The sequence below is a fragment of the Danio aesculapii genome, chromosome 14, assembly GCF_903798145.1.
Source record: "Danio aesculapii chromosome 14, fDanAes4.1, whole genome shotgun sequence".
Taxonomy (NCBI): Eukaryota; Metazoa; Chordata; class Actinopteri; order Cypriniformes; family Danionidae; genus Danio; species Danio aesculapii.
Window position 1 is genome coordinate 9834883 of NC_079448.1, and position 22494 is coordinate 9857376.

At 35.9% G+C, this 22494-nt stretch overlaps 2 protein-coding genes across 2 annotated transcripts; one reads left to right on the top strand and one right to left on the bottom strand.

Moving 5' to 3' along the window:
* Nucleotides 1-2593: 2593 nt before the first annotated feature.
* On the bottom strand, nucleotides 2594-8734 carry hmgn6 (high mobility group nucleosome binding domain 6). The gene is made up of 6 exons (XM_056471727.1): nucleotides 8558-8734; nucleotides 7895-7921; nucleotides 7756-7785; nucleotides 5189-5236; nucleotides 4925-5041; nucleotides 2594-3338 (listed from the first exon to the last, which is right to left on the bottom strand). Exons 1-6 carry the CDS (start codon nucleotides 8570-8572, stop codon nucleotides 3294-3296), a joined length of 282 nt encoding a protein of 93 aa, XP_056327702.1. The 5' UTR covers nucleotides 8573-8734; the 3' UTR covers nucleotides 2594-3293.
* A 782-nt stretch (nucleotides 8735-9516) lies between these two features.
* Nucleotides 9517-22289, top strand: sh3bgrl (SH3 domain binding glutamate-rich protein like). Its single transcript, XM_056471726.1, has 4 exons — nucleotides 9517-9746; nucleotides 14055-14240; nucleotides 16352-16432; nucleotides 18782-22289. Exons 1-4 carry the CDS (start codon nucleotides 9702-9704, stop codon nucleotides 18815-18817), a joined length of 348 nt encoding a protein of 115 aa, XP_056327701.1. The 5' UTR covers nucleotides 9517-9701; the 3' UTR covers nucleotides 18818-22289.
* Nucleotides 22290-22494: the final 205 nt, after the last annotated feature.

Below are 22494 nucleotides of genomic sequence, written 5' to 3' on the forward strand. Positions count from 1 at the left end.
AATAGGACCCGACCCCGACAAGTACATTTTGATTGGCAGCTTTTTAAAAGCCCGAACACGTTTATAACTCAACATTATTCAAAATGTCTTTTGCCTTTTTTCAAGAAAAAATGAGTCGTTTATGCGTGTTTTAACATAATTTATTCATAACAGGCCACTTAGAAGTTGGAACAAAGAAATCAAATAAGTCCTCTGTAACATCGTAACATCTCAGCACTCTAAATAGGCCTAGGTACATACAGTAAACTTAGCCTTTAAAGGGCACCTATGGTAAAAAATCTACTTTTCAAGCTGTTTGGACAGACATATGTGCATGTATGGTGTATAGACTGTCATATTGGGGTGATATAAGCACACCCAGTGCTTTTTTTTTCAATTTAACAGCATAAAAACGGTGGACCAATTGGAGCGGTTTTCAGACTCACCGCAACTTTACTTAGGAGTGCGGTCCCCCCACCCACCAATATTGATTGACAGGCGCGTCATCATATCCTCAGTTTGTTGATTCACGTCCGCCATTTTCAGCATGAGTTGAAGCGATATCACTAAAGGAACACCCTAGCTCTATTTTTAGATGCAAGGCTGATTTGGGCTCAACACAAGAGCAATATTCTCCACATTATCGCTCTAATCGGAATTACTGGTTGTATCTTTAGGTAGGTTTGCAAACATGTGTACTTCTCATCGAGTCTACCTTATACTTCAGCCGTTTGCATTTCTCGCGATCCCAGAAGCTCCCTGTGATCTTAACTAGCATGCGTTTTAGAATTCTAAACATCGGTTTCTATCAGGGTACACTCAAGTCGATGGCTGGGCACCGCGGACCGCTGCAGAAACCTATGTTTAGAATTCAAAAATGCGTGGCGCGACAATTCGGGACACTTCATGTTTCTGCCGCGCCACAGAGAGTGTCTGGTGTGCCGTGTCGCGGCTTCGAGCGGCGCATCCAGTGCCTCAGTCAAAGTTAATTCAGTGTGTGTGGTTATTAGTTTCTGTGTGCAAGCTCGGCACTTGAAACTAGCACACAGTTGGCTGTAAAACAGTTCAAAGACACATATGATTTTGTACTCTCTGCTTGGTCTGTGTCCGAGTCGTACATGTACGACCGAATGCGGATCTCCTGCTCCTTCTCTCAGTCTGCCTGTCTGTGTTGCAAACACAGAGCGGGTGAGCTCATGGCCCCGCCCCCTTGTTACATTGGGCGGGAAGCCGAAACTAGTCTACATGTGAAGCAACACACCCCTAAAAAACTGTGGACACGCCCCCAACATGACACTTTTTAACACATTATAATAAAAAAAAATCTGAACTGTGTTTTAAACTGAACCTAAACTGGCACACTCAGAAGAACCATAATATTAATATTAAATCATAAAAAAAGAGGTAAACTATGTGCCCTTTAAATTGGCCAACACACCAATAAAACTAAGTCTTTCCTAACAAATTTAATTAAAATCAATTCTAAATTATGACGGGTATTTGGCAATAACAAAATTAAGATAAAGGCTCTGCGGGATTTGTTTCACCACTTCTGTTCACAATCCAGCCTTAAGGCGACGATGAAGCTGAATATTAAAAAAATAATGCCAACATTAGCCTATACTCTGTCTACGTTATGCATTAATGATTTAGGTAATATTTAGTTATAATTTACTACGTGTTTTTGAGGAGGAACATTATTAAATCCACCGAAGCCTAGATGGCTTTAGCGCGGTCCTGCGCTCACTGATGGTGCATACAGCAGCACTGAACACCCTTTCACTGCTGCTGATTTGATTGCTCTCTCGGGCAAATCGAAATGCATCACATGACTGTTCATTTACCGTGCGAGCCCGAGCTCGACCCCATCTAAAATGACAGAAATTAAGCCATCAAGTTCGGGCAAGGATCTTCAGCTCTAGTGTGGCCTGTCTGCCCCTCCCCCAGTTACTGTGCTCTATAACCACCACTGATCCCCTGACAGACTCCAGGATCAACAAAGACTTCCAGATTATTCATTCATTCATTTTCTTTTTGGCTTAGTCCCTTTATTAATCTGGAATCGCCACAGCGGAATGAACCGCCAACTTTCAGATAAATAATGAATAAATGTCTCTTTATATTGTTCAGAGTGTGAGATATATACAAGTCTACCTTTTCGAATGACAAAGTTAGTCACGGTGGCGCAGTGGATAGCACAATCACCTCTCAGCATGAAGATCGCTGGTTCGAGCTCCGGCTGGGTCAGTTGGCATTTCTGTGTGGAGTTTGCATGTTCTCCCCATGTTCACGTGGGTTTCCTCCTGGTGCTTTGGTTTCCCCCACAAGACCAAAAACATGGTATAGGTGAATTGGGTAAGCTAAATTGGCCGTTGTGTACAAGTGTTAAAGAGAGTGTGTGTTTCCCAGTTATAGATTGCAGCTGGAAGGGCATCCGCTGCGTAAAACATATGCTGGATAAGTTGGTGGTTCATTCCACTGTGGTGACCCTAGATTAAGAAAGCGACTAAGCCTAAAATAAAATGAATGTATTAAAGTAAGCAGTGGTTAATGAACCTTCAGGGTGCTTTGAATTCTTTTATCATTTCTGAAGAAAAAGAATGGGAGGCAAAAGTGAGGAAAATTCCACCGTTTTCTTTATTAGCAGACATTGCAACATCAGATAATGTACATAACAACCTGCAGACTTCAAAAAATGTCAGACTCACGTGGTAAAAAAATTACAATTTGCATGAAAACATCATGATCTTTAGTAAGCTGCCATCATTTTCTTTCTTTTTTTGCAGGGTAGAGTGAAATACATCAGCTCTGTCAAATATCTGCTTGAAGGTTATGATGTTGGTTTCTATATCATTTCTATCATGAACACTACACTAACTCTAGGACAAATTACTAAATAGCAAGGAAAATATACATGAGGTCAAAGAGGTCAATTTCTCCCAACCATGTATATAATCGCTTGAAAAACCTTAAAACGAGTGAGGAAGAAGAATGCATGTGGAAACAGTTCAAGAACACACTCAAAGCTCTAGAGGGAGGTATGATTCGTTTTTCTTCTAGACCAAATAAGTTATCAACAACGAGTGGCATTTAAAAATACTTTTAGAGTGGCATTCTCGCAGAAGCAATCACCGCAAATCTACAAGGTGCTCAGTATTTAGCTTCGGTTTGTGCTAAAAATCTGTACGGATACTTATAAAACCATTGATAAAAATATTTCTCTGTTAACAATATGCCTTGGAGGTTGGACAATGACACGATACTAGGAGTGATGAGGAGTTGCAATGACAAGAGTTGATGAGAGGGCAATAGTGCTACTCGGACTTTGCTTCCTTCGCTTCTTTGTTAGTCTTTGCAACCTGAGGAAAGAATGAGAGAAACAACAATGAAACAGTGTAATATAACAGTATTGACTTTTGCATGTGCCTTAAATGCCCTGGTATACTTCAAACTATGTTATTGTTCTTTGTCTGAGGGCAAAAAGAAGTTTGAAAAGTCCGAGTGACTGTATACTGTTATCAAACACTCTTAGGTGGGGTTGTAAATGTGTCACGCTGCTCGGATGTAGCTGTAAACACGACGATATCGGCTGAGAGAGAAGAACAGTTTCATAAACATCTGGCTAACAGCCTACTCAGCGCATCACATCTTATATTTTGTTTTCTATTTGCTGCAAACACACTCAATGGCATCACCAGTGTGTGCAAACTTAGAAAAGATGTGACGAGGTGGGCTTCTCGTCCAGTATTTGACCATCTCCGAGTCTTTAAAATCTCTCTGCAAGCGAACTTACAGGTACGTATATATCTGCACCTGCTCTGCTATTCAACCCTCCAGTGTATTCATGTGGCTAGTATTGTTGTTTCCCATCTGACACCCTTAAATATGAAATGAATCAGTGGAAGAAATCAAACATTGAATGCCAAAGAAGGTAGAGATCCAGAACACACTCACTGATTGTGTAATATCAAAGACTATAGAATACACAAGACGTGTCACTGGTATACTTTTGAATGGGGAAAAGTGTAACTGTTAATACGGTGAATGAAGCCCCGCCTTCTAGTTCAGGAGCCAATCAGCGATAGCTATATGGCGAATAAAGCCCACCTTCCAGTACAGAAGCCAATCAGCGATCACTATAGAATGACAATTTTCCGGCGGAGGGGATCGGACCAGACGTGAGTTTCTGCAGATTTTGTGCAATACAAACATTTAGAAATTAAACTAAAGACACAGTTGTTGTTAAATTATATTGGTTATTCGTAATATGAAATGTAATTTAATGCTTGGCAAGTAGTTTTGGAGAATTTGATGTTTTGGCATGCAGACAGAATGCCTGAGCATACTGCCAGAGAGGCGTTTCAAAGATGGCCACCGAGTGAAATTACTTGCCTTGAAGAGACTTTGGTAATACTCACGGACCAATGGTAGCTCAGTGTTTAGGAGCTGCTGAAATAAACTCAAAAGGAGCTTAGTTTTGGTTGGAGTTTGTCTGATTTTGTTTGAAGTATACCGTGGCCTTAAGTGAAAAGTTCAACCAAAGAAGAAAATTATCTAATTTATTCTCCCTCGTGCGGTCTTTAACCTATATGAGTTTCTTCCACAAACAAGATATTTTGAAAAATGTTGGTTGCTGTCAACCATCAACTTCCACAATAGGAAAAAATATATACTATGGAAGTTTATGGGTGCCTGCTACCAGCATTCTTCAAAATATCCTGTTTAGTGTTCAACAGAAGAAAGAAACTCAATAGAGTTTTGAACAAGTGAAGGATTTGTAAATAATGGCAGAATTAAAATTTGTGGGTGAACTATACTTTTAAAATATCCTAGCTTAACCACTATTGATTTTAATTAAATCAATTAAAATAATATCATTAAACAGAGTATTTATTCTGTTTCTTTTTCTGGTGTGCTGTGATATGTGAGTGTTTCCCCTACACACCGCATTGGTCTTGGCGTCTCCATTCTCTGAATGGTTTTCCTCATTGGCTGCAGACTCTGAGGTCTCCTTGGCCTTCACCTTGGTCTTTTTATCCTCCTTTTTAACAGCTTTGTCTTTCTATAGAAGAAGCGATTAATTAGCAGAACATTGTGTCAGGAGAATCCACGAAAGAACATTTGCATTGTATATATTTGTGTGTAAATTCATGATGGTATTATAATGTTACAGTCTTATTGGTCGTTTGTTAGGTGTGACATTATTTACCTTAGCCGTCTTTTTTGATTTGGGTTCAGCCTTCGCAGGAGCTGGTCTCTATAAATAAATATGTTAAAAAAGCATGTATAAGTGTAACCAGATATTGTTCACATAAAAATATAAAACGTAAACAAAAGGGGAATAATAAAACTTCATTACATTACTACTACTATTGTTTTTATTTTCTTAATAGCAATAAAATAAAAATAATTAAATAAAAATCCTGTTACAATATTTCATATATAATTTATATTTAATATAAATTTTATATATACAGTACTCAGCATAATTGAGTACACTCCATTTTGAAAATGAATATTTGTATCCATTTCTCAGTGAATATGGGCAATAAATATTTTTGCATTTGAACAAAACATTTATTAAACATATATTTATTAAACTATTATTTTAGTCACAGAACATATTTAGAAATGGAAAGATAATACATTTAAATTCATGCAAAATATTGCAAAGAAAAATTACAAACTACAACATTTAAACAAGATTTTATATATTTTTAGTTTCTCTTAATTTTTGCTATTTTTGAAAATTTTTATTTATTTATTTAATATTTTTCTATAGCATATAAATTTGGGCTATTAATTTTTTAACCATTATTGTAAGTTATGTAAGTTTTGTTAGATAAGCTCCAGATTTGGCTTCAGTACTGACTAATCTAATGTATATGCACAAATATAATATTCTAAAGCATCCTATAGAAAATATTATATATAAATAAAAATAAATATTTATAAATAAATAATATTTATAAAGAAATAAATAAATATAGTTTTAACATATGTTGTGATTATGATATGATACCCTTGAGTAAAATAATTTTAGTAAGATATTTGACGCCGCTTTGTATAAAGATTTGTATAAAGACTACATAAAGTCTATATAACTACTATGTGCTTCTGTTAAAAGAAAGTAATTGTAAAAAATATAGTATACCTACTTTGCTCATGTTGTTGTGTTGCAAAACACTTTTTTGGAATATGATGAAAGTTACAGTGGGCAAAAGTTTGGTGGTATTGGTAGGTTTAATAGTTGGTTAATGGGTAGGGTTAGGATATTAATATTGTATTACTGTTTGACTACATTCAAATAGTGGTAGATTATATAAGTACAAATACCAGTAAGATACTGTAAACACAAAATGAATGTAGTATTTGCTTAGCAATATGCATTTTACACAGTAAAAACAATGCAAATAGCAATAGATTCTATTTACACTATGTAAAGCATAGGCTTAAACTCAATTCCTAGAGGGCCGCAGCTCTGCAGTTTTCCTCCCAGCCCTGATCAAACACAGCTGATCCAACTAATGAAGGTGTTCATGACTCTTTTGAACACCTCGATTAGTTGGATCAGCTGTGTTTGATAGGGTTCGAGCAAAAGTGCGCAGAGCTGCAGCCCTACAGGAACTGAGTTTGAGACCTATAATGTAAAGTATTTTCTTCTTTGTACTCATTAAGCATTTTATTTACACTTTTCAAGTATTGCATTAATTTTAATTGAAAATAAACGTATTTCCAATCTGTCATGTGGTGGGGAAAAAGAAACGCTTTTCAGGCTTGGATTCATTAAAAGCTATCAACATGCACCTTTATGTTCATTGCACACTTACTGCCTCCAGCTGTAGTCAAACTGATTCTTTTTTTGTCATTTGGGTTGTACCAATCACACATAGGTGTAAAAAGCCTTTGCCAGCAGAGCAGCCAATTTGATTTTAGTGTAACCTCACTTATAATACATACAGTGGAAGTCAGAATTATTAGCCCCCGTTTATTTTTTTCCCCAATTTCTGTTTAATGGAGAGAAGATTTTTCAACACATTTCTAAACATAATAGTTTTGATAACTCATTCCTAATAACTGATTTATTTTATCTTTGCCATGATGACAGTAAATAATACTTGACTAGATATTTTTCAAGACATTTCTATACAGCTTAAAGTGACATTTAAAGGCTTAACTAGCTTAATTAGGTTAACTAGGCAGGATAGGCTAACTAGGCAATTAGTTATTGTATAATGCTGGTTTGTTCTGTAGACTATCGACAAATAAATATAGCTTAAAGGGGTTAATAATTTTGACCTTAAAATGGTTTTTAATAAATTAAAAACTGCTTGTATTCTAGCTGAAATAAAACAAATAAGACTTTCTCCAGATGAAAAACTATTATCAGACATACTTTGAAAATTTACTTGCTCAGTTAAACATCATTTGGGAAATATTTAAGAAAGAAAATAGACTTCAACTGTATATGTACACTGCAATACTGTGCATCAAATGATTAATTTTAAATGTTTGTATGTTAAACACACTCAACATAAAGTGAATATAAATATTTCTTTTGAGTTTAGCAGGAAATTCCAGCTTTTCTATTGGATCTACATAAATAAGTAGACCTGTCAGCTTATTGGCTTTGTGTTGAATGTCAAATCTTCTCTAATACGGTGATCGCTGACAGTAAATCTGACCAACAGACAGGCCTAAAGCTCTGTAGTAAAGCATTTTTAAACACACACATACACAGAGATCCTAGAGAATAACTGGGATATATATACGTACTGCTGATAACCGTGCAGATCTCCTCTGAGGCTGAAAAGAGTACACATATCAATGAAATATGCACACACCACTATAAATAACAATCAAAATAACAGAATTATCACGTGATGTATTGTTTAAACATGAACATATATTTCACCTCATCCTTTGCTTCTCCATCAGCTCTCTGTGAACGAAAAAACAAACAAAAAAAGTTCAAATCAATTCATTTAAACATTTTATTCAAAACACGTTCTTTAATTCACCTTTCAAATGTGAAACCTAAAACAAATCGTGTGACGTGTGTAATTAAAATCAACTGAGATCAGTTCAGCTCAACCATCCCTTATTAATAGCACAACCAACCCCTATATGTGACCTGAGGAGGAGCTGACGACAGCGCCATCTTTCGGTACTCAATCGCCATTACTGCCATCTGCTCTCAAGAACAAAGACTATAAAATAATTATTACATTGTTACTATAGATATTGACGTGTTCATGGTTAGCGAATTCGTTAGCATTAAACAAGTGAAATTTAACATATGTGGATATTTCGTAAATGAATTTCTAAGAGTTTCTTCTTGCACAGCATGGTTGACTCGAGGAGCAAGAAAGGCAGCAAAACAAACTTCAGCCCGCCATCGTTCGTTCTGCGCAAAATTAAACCTTGTGCGGCTCGGATTTCAGTGGTAAATATATTTAAGCTGTGCATCTATATATTTCGCAATGCAACGAATAAATAAACCACGAAAATGGCTATCAATACCGAACAACGCCTCCCTGATGTAGGAGTGTGTGCGCGCGAGCAAAAGGATACGTACCTTTCTTTTAGGCATGTTGGGTTCCTGAACGGATTTTTCTTTAAACACTAGGAAAGCAGCTGCTTTGGAAGAGATCTCAGCATATACGTGCGCAGTTCGATTCACTAAATACAGTAGTAAACACAGAGGAACATTACAGCAATGGGACTGAATGGGATGAGGGGAGTGGCTACGCGCGATTGACGTCTGTTTAGACCAATCAGCGTTGAGAACTGCGAGCGAAGCATGAAGAAGATCTAAGCCGGTATCGCTGATGAATGTCGACAGTACAACAAGGTCGACTAAAAATATGAACCCTTAATCCTAAAACATGAAGAATTGAGTCTTACAATTCAGTAGTTAACGTGGACGGGGGAAAATATTAGCCGAGCCCAATTTCGTAACAGTTTTGTCGTACAGGGTAATTTATTGTTCGAGTTCTGTGTTCAAAATGGCGCCTTCGAATTGAATCGTGTTAGGGTTTGTTTCCAGCCTGCAGATGACAGGGGACAATAGAGGGGGAAACCGCACTTCTGTCTCTCGTGAGCAGAGAAGACTGCTGCACAATTTGCCCTTGTAACAATGTAACATTGTTCCACATGAAAGCAGTGGAGCAACATATAACTTTATTTTGATGTAAACTCCCGCGCAGTTCATACACAAGTACATGCTCGTCACAGTTCATGATTTCACAGGACGTGCATTAAACAAAGTGCTAAATGTGCTTTTTCCACTGAAACTACATTCTACGGGTGTTTAAAACAATACGGGCATAATTATAACATTACGCCATAACATAAAATGGAAAAAATGTGCATATCATGCTAATTTATCACTTTTTAATGTTCTTTATTTAAATGATATATCCTAATATAGATATCCAGTTTTCATTGTTCTCTGAAAACACGCCATTTAACTGTTAGATCAAATGTTTCAGATAAAGCAGAAGCATTTTTGCGAGGCATGTTTGCTGAAGAGGCGGAGAACTAGGAGGGGTAAAAGAAAGAGAATTGGGGGCGATACAGACTGTTGACTGGAATGTTCAGATTCTCACCGAGACAAGCAGAGTAAATGGGATTTTAACGCCGGTGTTGAACAGTAACGCCTATTTTCTCGCTCCAGCTGTTTTTGTTTGCATTCCCGTGAAGCTCTGGAATTTGTGAACATGGTGATTAAAGTTTACATCGCATCCTCCTCTGGATCCACATCGGTAAGAACTTCAGATGAGCACAGTGATGGTAACACGCGACTGCAAACAGTTACAAAGTAGAAACAGCCATCAAAATGTTACCTCAGTAATGGCAACATTTATCAATGTGACTTGTCCATAATCTTGTAATATTAAGTTTTGTTTTTTGTAATGATTGGTCGTTGCCGTCCTATATCATATTTTAAAAATATGTTTAAGTAAATACATATATACATATAATTTGGCGACAGTTGTGCATGGTTAACACAAAAACTTGATGCAAATGATTGAAATGTTATTATTATTAGACAAAACATTTCATACTGTGTTATTATTATGTTGTTACTATCTAATTAAACCTACAGAAAATATTTCCACACATAACTTATTTTGTTCTCAAGCTAATTTAACAAAGAAAAACATTCAGTACAAAGTCTAAATATGGTGATGAAGTTGACAGTTAATGTAACCACTTCCTCATTGGTGTGCTGGAAGTATCACACATCCCTTTTGTTCAACTCCACCAGAAATGAGATGCAAATAACTGATGCATAATTGCACACAGCAAGGTAGTTCATAAAAACGGGCATGAAAATGACAGGTTTTAGTGGGTATGTTTTAACTGCATCCTGACTTGTAAAGTTAACAGTTTTGGGCTGTGTGTAAAATGGCCGCGCTAGAGGGAGCTGTTCCTGCAGGTGATTTGGCTGTAGCTCTTCCTAATTTGGTGAGTTGCAGAAAACTCTTGTGCTCCAGATACTTTTAAGTTATGTAACGTCGGAATGACACACAGTCTTGACCAGTTTATGTTCCTGCCACCAGTTGCATTTGTTTTTGTATATATTTTTTTAAATGAGGAGGGGGGAAAGGCTAAATTTGACTTTGTTTGGCTTTCATTCCTTTATAGATTAATAGGACACAGATTAAGTGTTATATTTATATTATCAACTAGCAAACCTAATAAATTAGTGTTTATTTTTGGACATTTTTCTAAAATGTATTTAAATATAAAGACTAATACAGTCGCACAAACAGATTCTGTCTTAAAACTGTTGTCATATTTCAGTAGTTTTGAATTACAAATGCAGTAAACACTGAAGATGTCAATTTATCTTTAAATAACCTTTTGACAGTCTTAAATGGGTTATGAAATTAGTTTTCATTTTTTATATTATGCTTATCAATGTTAGTTTTATAAAGTTTTTGTCTACGTTTATTTTTACAGTCTCGTTTTCACTCTCTGTCATAAACAAAGAAAAAAAATTCCCTTAAAGTAGCCTAAGTGTCTATGATAGGAAAATCATCACACTGTAATCATTCCCTCTTTTATAGCATCATGTTTCGATACTTGAGATGACAAGAGCTGTGATATACCAATTTAGATTGACTGAAATTCTTAGGCAGAAAAAATCATAATGAAAAAAATCATCACAGCCGCCTTTACAGGGTTGTTGCGGCCGGAAGTTAACGAAAATTATTTGTATTATTTAATAAATTTCCCATTTACTGTATTTTATTAACGTCTACCCCCACCCTAACCCTAAACCCAAACGTCACAGTAACGTAAAAACAGTAGTTGTACAGAGTATTATTTATGTTATCTATTAAATTAACCAATAAATTTTATTTTTTAACATCTACCCCTTACCCTAACACTAAACCCAGCCGTCACAGTACTTTAAATTTATTAATTATCGTTATACAGTGTCATAAAAATGCTGCTATATTGATGTGCATATCGCACTTCCAGCTGGCCGTGTATCCTATCCAGACTTTACCTCTTTACACTGATGATTGCTTTTGTTTGCCATTGCAGCCTGTTAGAAGAGACAACTCAATCAAGTATTATCTTTTGTGATTATTTAATGATTTAATTAGCAACACTCAAACAATTTCTCTTGTTATCTGAATGGTTTGACCTTTATCACAAACTTGCTAAATACTAAATACTGGTTGGACCTTTATCACATACTTGCTAAATAATCCACATCCAGAAGTATTTCGTATAAAGCAAAATATTTCAAATGAAGCTTTATTAACTAGCCACTAGTTTCAAACCGGATAGTGTCTTTGTTTTGGTCATTTAACTCTCCCAATGCCAATTTAACCAATTATATTTCAGCACTCAGGGTTGCCTTGGTGGAAAACAGCATATTTCATTCTTTTAGTCAAGAAGGCTGTCAAAGCATGCGTCTGCGACCGAAATGCGACCTCTGGTGGACAGTAGCAGACTGCGAAATGAGACGCGGTTTCTGAATTCCACATGCGGTGGTTATTAAATAGCAAACAATATAAATATTATGAACGTAAACATTAGGTGAGCAGGTTACATTGTAACCCGGTGTCCTAACAACATGCTATGTGACAAGATTTGCTGTTGAGATGCTGTTTGCACCAGACAAAACACGACAGATATTCAAAAACAGCCATTCAGAAGCACAGAATAGTGCACTCACTGCACTCTAACGAAATGGTAAGGTTTAAAATCTAATTAGAATATATTAAACCTCTTTAACATTAAATGTACATGCTGAATCACTAGCCCCTTTTACACAGTGATACCGGTAAATATCCGAAAAATTTCCAAAACGACCTTACTGGTAAATAAAAAAAGCACTGTTCACACAGTCAAGGACGTTACGGAATTTTTCCGGAAAAGACCATTCACACATCCCTTCCAAAATACTGGTAAATTCTGAAATCACTAATCAGAAACGACCCATAAACGGCTGCGCTTGTTTTTGTAAACATTTGACTACATTACAAACTCTGTGGATGGATGAGTATTGTGAAACACTTCGATGAAAACATATAGAGAAACACTTTTTCATGTTGAGATGTACATAATATGTGTGTGTGTGCTGGCGCTCACCGGCTTCTTCACGTGCAACCGCGACGCGTCACGCAACTGAAGGAAGCAGTGCTTGAAGGTTAACAAACAACGGCTTATCATAAGCATCTTATCGATAATTATTTACACAGTTGGCATTAAGAAGGAACAGAAACATTATCTGACTAACATTTAGCAACTAAATGTGTCTGGAAAAATATTCAAAGGCTTTTATCTTCACAAACAGTGTGGTTGTGAATGCGTCTGAATGTTCTGATAGGCTGGAGTAGACGTCTCACGCTCTTTCCGGCAATCTTCCTTCTGCAGTCACACAGCACAGCATTCCGGCAAATTACCGGTAATGTTACAACTTTTCTTTCTGGAAAATAGCCGGAACGAATTTACCGGTATTTTCAAAAAAGGACCTGTTCACACATACAGACCTTTCCGGAAAATTGCTGGTAATTTTCTGGAAAGGTCTGTATGTGTTAAAGGGGCTACTGATATGTGTTTGCTTGCACTATTGAGTCATACATTTCAAACGGTTTATTTTATTTTCAAGATCTGAGGTGAACTATCTGCTGCAGCTTTCAGTAGTATGACAATAAATGTCATGTAAAATGGCATTCAAACTCACACTATTAGCGTTTAACACTGAATAAAGCACATGAGGTTTACCTGAGGTCATCATTGTCAGTTTATCCTGCTGTTCAGCTGCAAGAAATGATTCCTTTTATTGCAAGCTGTTGCTTTATTAAGAACACGACTTTATTTAGAAGGTTCGACAGTCAGGCTCACTGCTGTTGCTGTCGTCAATCTGGCAACCTGCACTTGAGTGTGTTTTGAACCAGGTGTGCAATAACTAGTTCAACCACTGGGTGTCAAACTTACATACTGCACCTTTAAAGAAATTTGTATGCAACCTTTAGTTTAATAAATCAAATGACTGAGGCTTCTCATCAACAATAAAGACTCCAATCTCACTCACTCCAGACTCGTATGAATACATGTATTTAAATGTGGAAAAATACGTAAAAATGGAACACTGAAACTGTGTCAATGTATAAGATATGGTACATTTAGAAAATAAATATAAAGAACGCATTTTAACAGATATTTTGTTTTGTGTACAGTAGATAAGTAAGGTTTAAGTCTGAGTACATATCATTTTGACAGGGCTTGGCTACAATAATCACAAACATATTGATTATATGTGACTTTTGATCTTGGGCTGTTTGATTTTATTTGCCAGTGGATCTTAGGAGCCCATATGTCAATAATTAAAATTGGTAAACTTTTATTTGAGCATGGTTTCCTTATAAAAAAATAGATATTTTCTGTCTCGTTGTAGACTGTTTTTTAAAATGGACCCAGTATTGATGAAAAATATAACATATTCTATTAAATAATGACTCTTTTATGCATACCTCCTCAATTTGAGGGCACCAGATTCAGTTTCCTTCCAGTTTGATGTGATTTGATTTTTCTCTTTCCCTCAGATCAAGAAACAGCAACAGGATGTCATGGGCTTCTTGACAGTCAATAAAATTGATTTTGAGGAGTGCGACATTGCAGCTGATGAAGAAAACAGAAAGTGGATGAGAGAGAATGTTCCAGATGATTTCCGACCAGCCACAGGGAACCCCTTACCACCTCAGATCTTCAATGAAGAGAAATATTGTGGGGTTTGTACACATTAGAAATATTATGTGTTGGTGTAGTGGCTCACAGACTAAAAATTCAGAAATATTACAATGCAAAAAATATATTTTTTTACTTTTTGTACTATTTCTAGTCTAAATATCTAAATATTCTTAAATCAAGAGCCATTTTCTAGACAAACAAAAATACTGTCTTGTTTTCTGAAATAATATGTGAAATTGAAGTGAATTTGTCTGTAAAACAAGCCAATTAATCTGACTATGGGGTAAGCAAAATAATCTTGTTTTCATTTTGAAATAAGATTACTTAGCTTACCCCATTTTTTGGACGAACTATTGCTCATATCATAGTAAGTAATAAATAAGTAACAAATTTGACCCAAAATATTTCTTTAAAGGAATAGTTTACCCAAAAATAGAAATTACCCCATAATTTACTCACCCTCAAGCCATGCTTGGTGTAGATCAGTGTTTCTCAACCACATTCCTGGAGGACCACCAGGGTATGTTTTTAATGTCTCCTTTGTCTGTCACACCTATTGCAGGTTTTTTCAGTCTCTGCTAATGAGCTGATAATCTGAATCAGGTGTGTTTGTTTAAGGAGAAATGGATTCCTCCAGGAACATGGTTGAGAAACACTGCTGTAGATGACTTGTTTCTGTCAGACAAACACAGTTAGAGTAGTTTTGAATTGTATATTCTTGCTTTTTTATGGTGTTGGATAAAATTTGAGAAAATGCTTTGAATTTGAATGCTTTGAATGATACACTCTGGGCAAAGTTACTACCCTTTTGTTATGTTCGGGATGAAAACATCCACTGAATTAAACTGCTGTTTATTCAACAGTAATAATATTAATTATTAGAATTAATATTTATTAAGATAATTTTTTGCACTTTATTTTGCATAAATCTGTCAATCAACCTCATTCCTGATCAAAACTACTAAATTGCTTAGAAGAGTACAATATTTTAACGCTTTAATTGCCAAATTAATGAATGCTGTCACTGATCTGGTAAAAAAAAAAATACACAAAATGATGTATTTTAATATGAAAAAGTAATTGTGGACTGGATGTTTTTAACCTTTTATGACAGTCTTGGACATGTGAAACTATATTGCCTTTGATGCATTGTTTTCGATTAATTTTCATTTTTTCTCCCTAATTTACTGTTGGTGGCTGTTTTTGCCCCATTGACTTCAATTAAAAACCATGACAGCATATAATCATGCATTTTTGACTGTTGGTGGTTTTCCCTGTTGGGAAGAGGTAAAATTTGACCTTGATGTGTCTAAGAAAATCAACATAAGCATCTCAGCTCTCAGAACTACATGGAGTAAATGTAAATGTAGTCCCTTTATTAATCTGGGGTCGCCACAGCGGAAGGAACCGCCAACTTTTACGCAGCGGATGCCATTCCAGCTGCAACCCATCTATGGGAAACATCCATACACACTCATACACTACGGACAATTTAGCCTACCCAATTCACCTGTACCGCATGTCTTTGGACTGTGGGGGAAACCAGAGCACCCGGAGGAAACCCACGCAAACGCAGGGAGAACATGCAAACTCCACACAGAAATGCCAACTGAGGCAGCCGAGACTCGAACCAGCGACCTTCTTGCTGTGAGGCGACAGCACTACCTACTGCCACACTGCGTCGCCCAACTGTGTATTTATGCACCATCAAATGTGGTTATAATGGAAGAAAAAATGAAAATCTAACAATGTTGTTACTAATTATTCACATGTCTAAAACTACTTTTTATACTGAAAATACGTCATTTTGTGTGTGTTTTTCACCAAATCAGTGACATAATTTGTGAACTTGGCAATTAAAGAGTTAAAATCCTGCAATTTTCTAAACAATTTAGTAGATTTAATCAGGACTGATGTTGATTAACAGATGTATGCAAAAAATTTAAACAAAATATTTATCTGATGCATTTTTACAGCAGTTTAATTCAGTGAATGTTTTCATCCCGAACATAACAACATTTGAACAGTGCACAAGGGTTAAGTTAAGAAAATTAGAACAATTTTAATACACATAGCAGATTAACTGCACTTTAAGAATTGAACAATGCTTTCTTTTGCTATCTGCTCTCTAAATAATATTTTTGTGCTGCAGAACTATGAGGCGTTTTTCTCTGCCCGTGAGGACAATGCTGTGTACGCGTTTCTTGGTTTGACTGCACCCCCAGGTTCAAAGGTAGGTGTTCTGTCAGACATAAAGGGTCCTTTATTCCCACTTCATATGTACTGTACTATCCCAATTCACACCATACAGACAGAAACCAACAAACTTGGACAATCACCTGATATTTTATGCACCAGTTCAGCATGTTCTGATTTTTGCAATTGGCAAAAGTGAGTTTCAAAATATGCCAACAGACAATCAGAACGTTTACATGGACACCATTCATTCATTTTCTTGTAGGCTTATTCCCTATATTAATCTAGGGTCGCCACAGCGGAATGAACCGCCAACTTATCCAGCATTTGTTTTTACGCAGCCGATGCCCTGCCAGCCACAACCCATCACTGGGAAACACCCATACACATGCATTCACACACACACTCATACACTACGGCCAGTTCACCTGTTCCACATGTCTTTGGACTGTGGGAGAAACCGGAGCACCCAGAGGAAACCCACGCGAACACTAGGAGAACATGCAAACTCCACACAGAAATGCCAACTGACACAGCCGAGGCTCGAACCAGAGACCTTCTTGCTGTGAGGCGACAGCGCTACCCACTGCGCCATTTAACCTATTATTATTTCCTTATTCAGATTAAGGTAAATAATTCCATTACTGATCTCCATGTAAATGTAGTAATAGCCCTTTTCCACTGAGTGGTACCGTACAGTTCAGTACGCTTTTATGGCCATTTCCACTGTCAAAAGGTACCTAAACGCGAACTCTACCGTACCGTTTTTTGGGTACCTTTTGCAAAGGGTACCTAGCACAACGAAAGGGTACCAAAAGGCGGATCAAGATGCGGAGCTTACAGCTATTGGTTTACAGAGAATTGACACTAGCTCGTGCACAAGCAGGAGAATGAAAACAAAGGAAGCACCATTTTTAAATACACAGCTGAGACATTACACCGCAATAATATATATATATATATATATATATATATATATATATATATATATATATATATATATATATATATATATATTTATAATAACAAGCCATGGTCAACCTGAGCTCAAACAAACCTTGTCATCATCTTGGTGAACAGGCACAAAGTCAAGAAGAATAAAATCTGCCGTGTCCTGTATTTGTTTTACGAGGCCGTCTAAAAGTGTGAGCGGTTTCACTTTCTCTAGAGAGTTCGCGTGCACTCACCGTGCGTCTGTATTTGAAATAACAAACTTCCTGAGCTGATGATAATAACGTGCGCATGATTATTAAAGTGCTTCTGATATCTGATCCTTTCAGATACGGACAAACGCAAGAGTGAAGCACGAAAAAACAAAGGAGAAGCCGAAAAAAACAAAGCAGCGAATGATTCTTTCAACAACCTAAAACATAAACAAACTGCCATGTTTAACTATTATCATCACCTTTTGGACTATTATAAACTCAGACTAACAGAGGTTACATGTGCTGGTGAAGATTAAACCTACAGATGAGAGGTTTGCTCTGACTGTGGGCTACATGTTGCGTGTTTTTGAAGCCAAATAAGGACTAAATTTATGTTGTGTGTAGTTTTTCTGTAATTGGTATCATATTGGAGTCTGTAAGGGTCTGTATGTGTTTATATATGTTGCATTTATTTATTTATATAATTGCAGACGTTACAATTGGCTATTTTTATCATTGATCTGCAGTTTTAATCAAATCATGTTCATAGAAAGATCAGTAATGAACAATTATAAATGTATGTGTATAAAGCCTCTGTATTTGTGAGAAGTGCTTCTCATATGATATGTGAACGACCCGTACAGCTTTACTGTGACATTTCCTTGAGCGAGAATGACGTCGACTGAAACTTTCTGTCATACACCACACCCACCATTGGTACCATTTTGGCAGTGGAAACGCAAGCCTGATAAAGGTGACCCATACCGTACCATACTGAACCAGTCAGTGGAAACAAAAAAATGGCAAAGTGGCTGATGCTGATTGTCTTTTCCCAATAAAGCAATTTTATAAGTATATAATAGATATCCAAAAATAGATGTCTTAGCTAAAAGAAGGCTAAATTTGGGCTGTCAGTAAAAATTGAATAGACACAATAGTCAAAAATCAAATACACAGATTAGACAGTCTTCACATGTGAAGTCATTCATTAGTCTATTTGTTTTTTAAACTGTTAAATGTCTATTAGATTTTCAATGAAAGCCCAAATTTACCCTTGTTATAGCCAAGACGACTATATTTTTAGACGTCTATGTGATTCGGCCTTATGTGTCCGTTCATATGACTCTAATTTGGGTGTTCCTGTTTAGTCTCAGGGCCACAATCTCTTTGTTTCATAGACCGCTCTCTGTAGAACATCTGATTTGATCTGATACAAAGTGCTTATGTTTGTTTCTTCACAGGAAGCAGAAGCTCTGGCTAAGAAAATGCAGATGTAATCTAAAGAAGCCGCTGTAACGCAGCTGCTGAAACCCTGCACTTTTTTATTTTTATTGTTGGTCCTTTTTTCTTTGCACCCATGAAGTTAAATAATGAGATGTTTTGTTTGTTTGTGATGAGTTGGAAAGAAATCATTCCTCCTCTCATTCAGATAAACACACACTACCGGTCAAAAGTTTGGGGTCTGCAGGATTTTTAAACGTTTTTTAAATCAGCTTCTCCTGCTCACCAAGGCTGCATTTATTTCATCAAAAATACAGAACAAATTGTAAAATTGTGAAATGTTATTAAAATAACTGTTCAAAAGTAGTTTATAATTTAATTTAATAATTTATTCAGTGATTCTAATGAATTTTCAGCTTCATTACTCCAGTCTTCAGAGTCACATGATCCTTCAGAAATCACTCCAACATTAATAATAGTAATAGTAATAGTAATAATAATAATAATAATAATAATTATTATTATTATTATTATTATTATTATAATGGTAATAGTAATAAAAATCAATAATGATAGGAGGACTGGAGTATTAATTTCATTTGAAACTGCATACAATAAGTAATACATGTACAATTTAACGCATTTTTTACATTTAATAAATTCCGCCTTGATGAACAAAATAATTTTCTTAAACAATTATTAATAATTTAATAATTTTCTACAAAAAACAAAACTGACTCCAAACTTTTGACCAGTAGTGTAAGTAAAGCTGTTTTTCACTTGTTGTCAAGACTTAATTTCTCAGAATTTTTAAGGTACGGTTCACCTAAAAATAAAAAGGTCTTATTATTTGCTCATATTCAAGTGCTTCCAAACCTTTATAAGTGTCTTTTTTCAGTTGAACATAAAAGAAGATATTTTGAAGAATGCTGGAAACCGGTAACCATGACATTCATAGTAGGATAAATAAATACTATTGATGTCGATTATTACCAATTTTCAACTTTTTAAAATGTCTTTATTTGTTCATTCATTCATTTTTCTTCAGCTTATTTATTAGGAGTCGCCACAGCGTAATGGACCGCCAACTTATCAAGCATGTGTTTTACTTGGAGGATGCCCTTCCGGCTGCATCCCAGTTCTGGGAAACACCCATACACTCTCACATTCACACACTCACACACACATCATCCAATTCACCTATAGACCATTTCAATGTGGTCATGTCATTGGCCCATTCACATTTCCTGCTTGTTATCAAACTATTTGATAACTGTAATAAGAGGCAATTCAAACTTGATGTTAAAACAGCTATCAGAACATTATTTATCAATACATGGCTCTGGTTGGATTCTGGGAAGCTACAGAAATTAAAAAAGTAAAATAGGAAATACGTTGGGAGCATTTTGTTTGTTTAAATCCCTCAAAATGGTCTATAGCGCATGTCTTTAGACTGTGGGGAAAACTGGAGCACCCTGAGGAAACCCACACAGAAATGCCAACTGGTCCAACAGGTACACAAATCAGTGACCTTATTGCTGTGAGGCGACAGTGCTAACCACTGAGCCACTGTGCCCCCTATTTATCTGTTCAACTGAACAAAAAGAAATTTGAACAGGTTTGCGTGAAGATAGAGGAGGAAATGATGACAGGATTTTATTTTGGGGTGAACCATCTCTTGAAACTATTCTTGGCAAGTTTTGCTTGAACGTCCTTCATTAGTTATGTGGCATGTTGCTGTCAATCAGTGCAGATACACTGTTCACACAACAAGCCCATGCGTTTTCACCATGTGTTCATATTTTTAAAGGAATGTTGCCAATTGTAGTTCGCATTCTTGTCTGTTTAAGCATTCTCTTTGTTTCTCTTCTCTTCTATTTCTTTTGAAGCTTTTGCCATTTTTTTACTAAATGAATGATATATTTCATACTGCATTTTTGTTTTACCTCAAGCATCTTTCATGTCTTAATTTTAGTTATCAGGCGTATAATAGCTTTTTATTTTAACTTTGGTACTTTAATTTGTTTATAGTGTACTTTCAGAAACTTTTAATACAAAATAATCTACTCTATAGTGCAGTGTTCCTGAAGGCACACCAACATGTAGGGATTATTTACAGTTTTAACCCAAAGAATGACCAGTCTGTCAGAGGAAAAAGAGCCGTAGTCAGAGATTGAAATAAATAAATGAAGTTTACTGACGATAGTTTCATCAGCAGAAGCCAGCTTCAACACTCGCAATCAGTTCTAGGTCGCTCTGCTTACAATCACACATCAACATCAGTTATACTCTCACATAATGTCATTAACTGAGTCATATATATAGGTGTTCTAACCTGATTGGTTAAAACACAGATAGACTAGGAAAATTTCCACGTGGGGCTCGTGAGTACAATTCTAAACAATATCTCAAGCATATAAACGTCAGCCATCCACTAGACTGTTTGGAGCTGACTCCAGACCTGTGAAACGGATCCACAATCAAATAGAACACACACACTTAAAGTACAATCTGTTTCTTATCCAAGGCGGACTGTACAGGCAGTTATATCCTTACTACACAAAGTCTATCTTGAATAAAAAGTAAAATCACCTTAAAAGAATTAACTGTAAAAATAGCAAAATCACTTTAGACATTTTAGATAGTATTAACTCATAGAAATAACAATAGAAATAGTTGTTTCCAGTCCTCAGCTATTTAGTTCCCCTTGAGGTCTCCGTGACCTCTGATCTAGTTTGGTGGCTCCTGTAAATAGTTATAAAGAGACAGGCAAATGCACTGAACGTTCTTATATTAAGCAATGGTGTTAACTTTATTCATTATTCAATAATCATCTTTAATAAAAATGATGAGAAAAGGAGAAACGTTGATCCATGTTCAGACGAATTGAAAGGTAGAAATCCCAATCCTTCAAACAGCACATATTTCCAACTTCTCCTTCTCCTTCATCAAACACACCTGAATCAACTCAACATTAGAAGAGACTCCAGAACCTGTAGTTAATGGGTTAGATAGAGGAGACATCTTAAATATGTACTGTCGGTGTGCCTTCAGGAACAGGGTTGGGAAGCACTACTATAGTGTATCTTTTCAGGCAAGTAAATGGCACAGAAATATGATGAATTCTAATATGGTGAGGCCTACGTTTACATTGTCATATGGCATACTGTGATGCACTGTGCCCTTGATATGATATTGAACACCATTGCGGTTTGTCTGACTTGATGAATGTCTGATTAGCATTTTTATAAAAACCCTTACAATTATTGAAACTATACTTTGTTTTGTATTGTAAAATTATCACTGAAATTGTTCTTAAATTTACCACTGTCTTATGAAAATAGTACCAAAGTAATAAAACAATTGTGAGAAATTGTGTGTCAGAGGGGAAAAGGATATGGCAATAGTGGACAATGATTTTGTTTTTTAAGTGCAGACTATTGTATTTGTATACTGCAAATCAATAAATGAGTAAAAACTGTATATGGTACAATACATAGTGTACTAAATAAATGTTTTAAACTCTGACTGGTGACTTAATCTGTGTCTGGATCTATCTATCTATCTATCTATCTATCTATCTATCTATCTATCTATCTATCTATCTATCTATCTATCTATCTATCTATCTATCTATCTATCTATCTATCTCTCTCTCTCTCTCTCTCTCTCTGTATATATATATATATATATATATATATATATATATATATATATATATATAATTATATAT

Bases quoted from the DNA above. Each gene is read 5' to 3' on its own strand.
- hmgn6 (XM_056471727.1), bottom strand. The intron at 7,786-7,894 runs GTGAAATATATG...TACTCTTTTCAG, and splicing joins ATGGAGAAGCAAAGGATGAG to CCTCAGAGGAGATCTGCACG. The intron at 5,237-7,755 runs GTACGTATATAT...ATTTATTTATAG, and splicing joins GATCTGCACGGTTATCAGCA to AGACCAGCTCCTGCGAAGGC.
- sh3bgrl (XM_056471726.1), top strand. From the start codon at position 9,702: ATGGTGATTAAAGTTTACATCGCATCCTCCTCTGGATCCACATCG. The intron at 9,747-14,054 runs GTAAGAACTTCA...TCTTTCCCTCAG, and splicing joins CCTCCTCTGGATCCACATCG to ATCAAGAAACAGCAACAGGA. The intron at 16,433-18,781 runs GTAGGTGTTCTG...GTTTCTTCACAG, and splicing joins CTGCACCCCCAGGTTCAAAG to GAAGCAGAAGCTCTGGCTAA.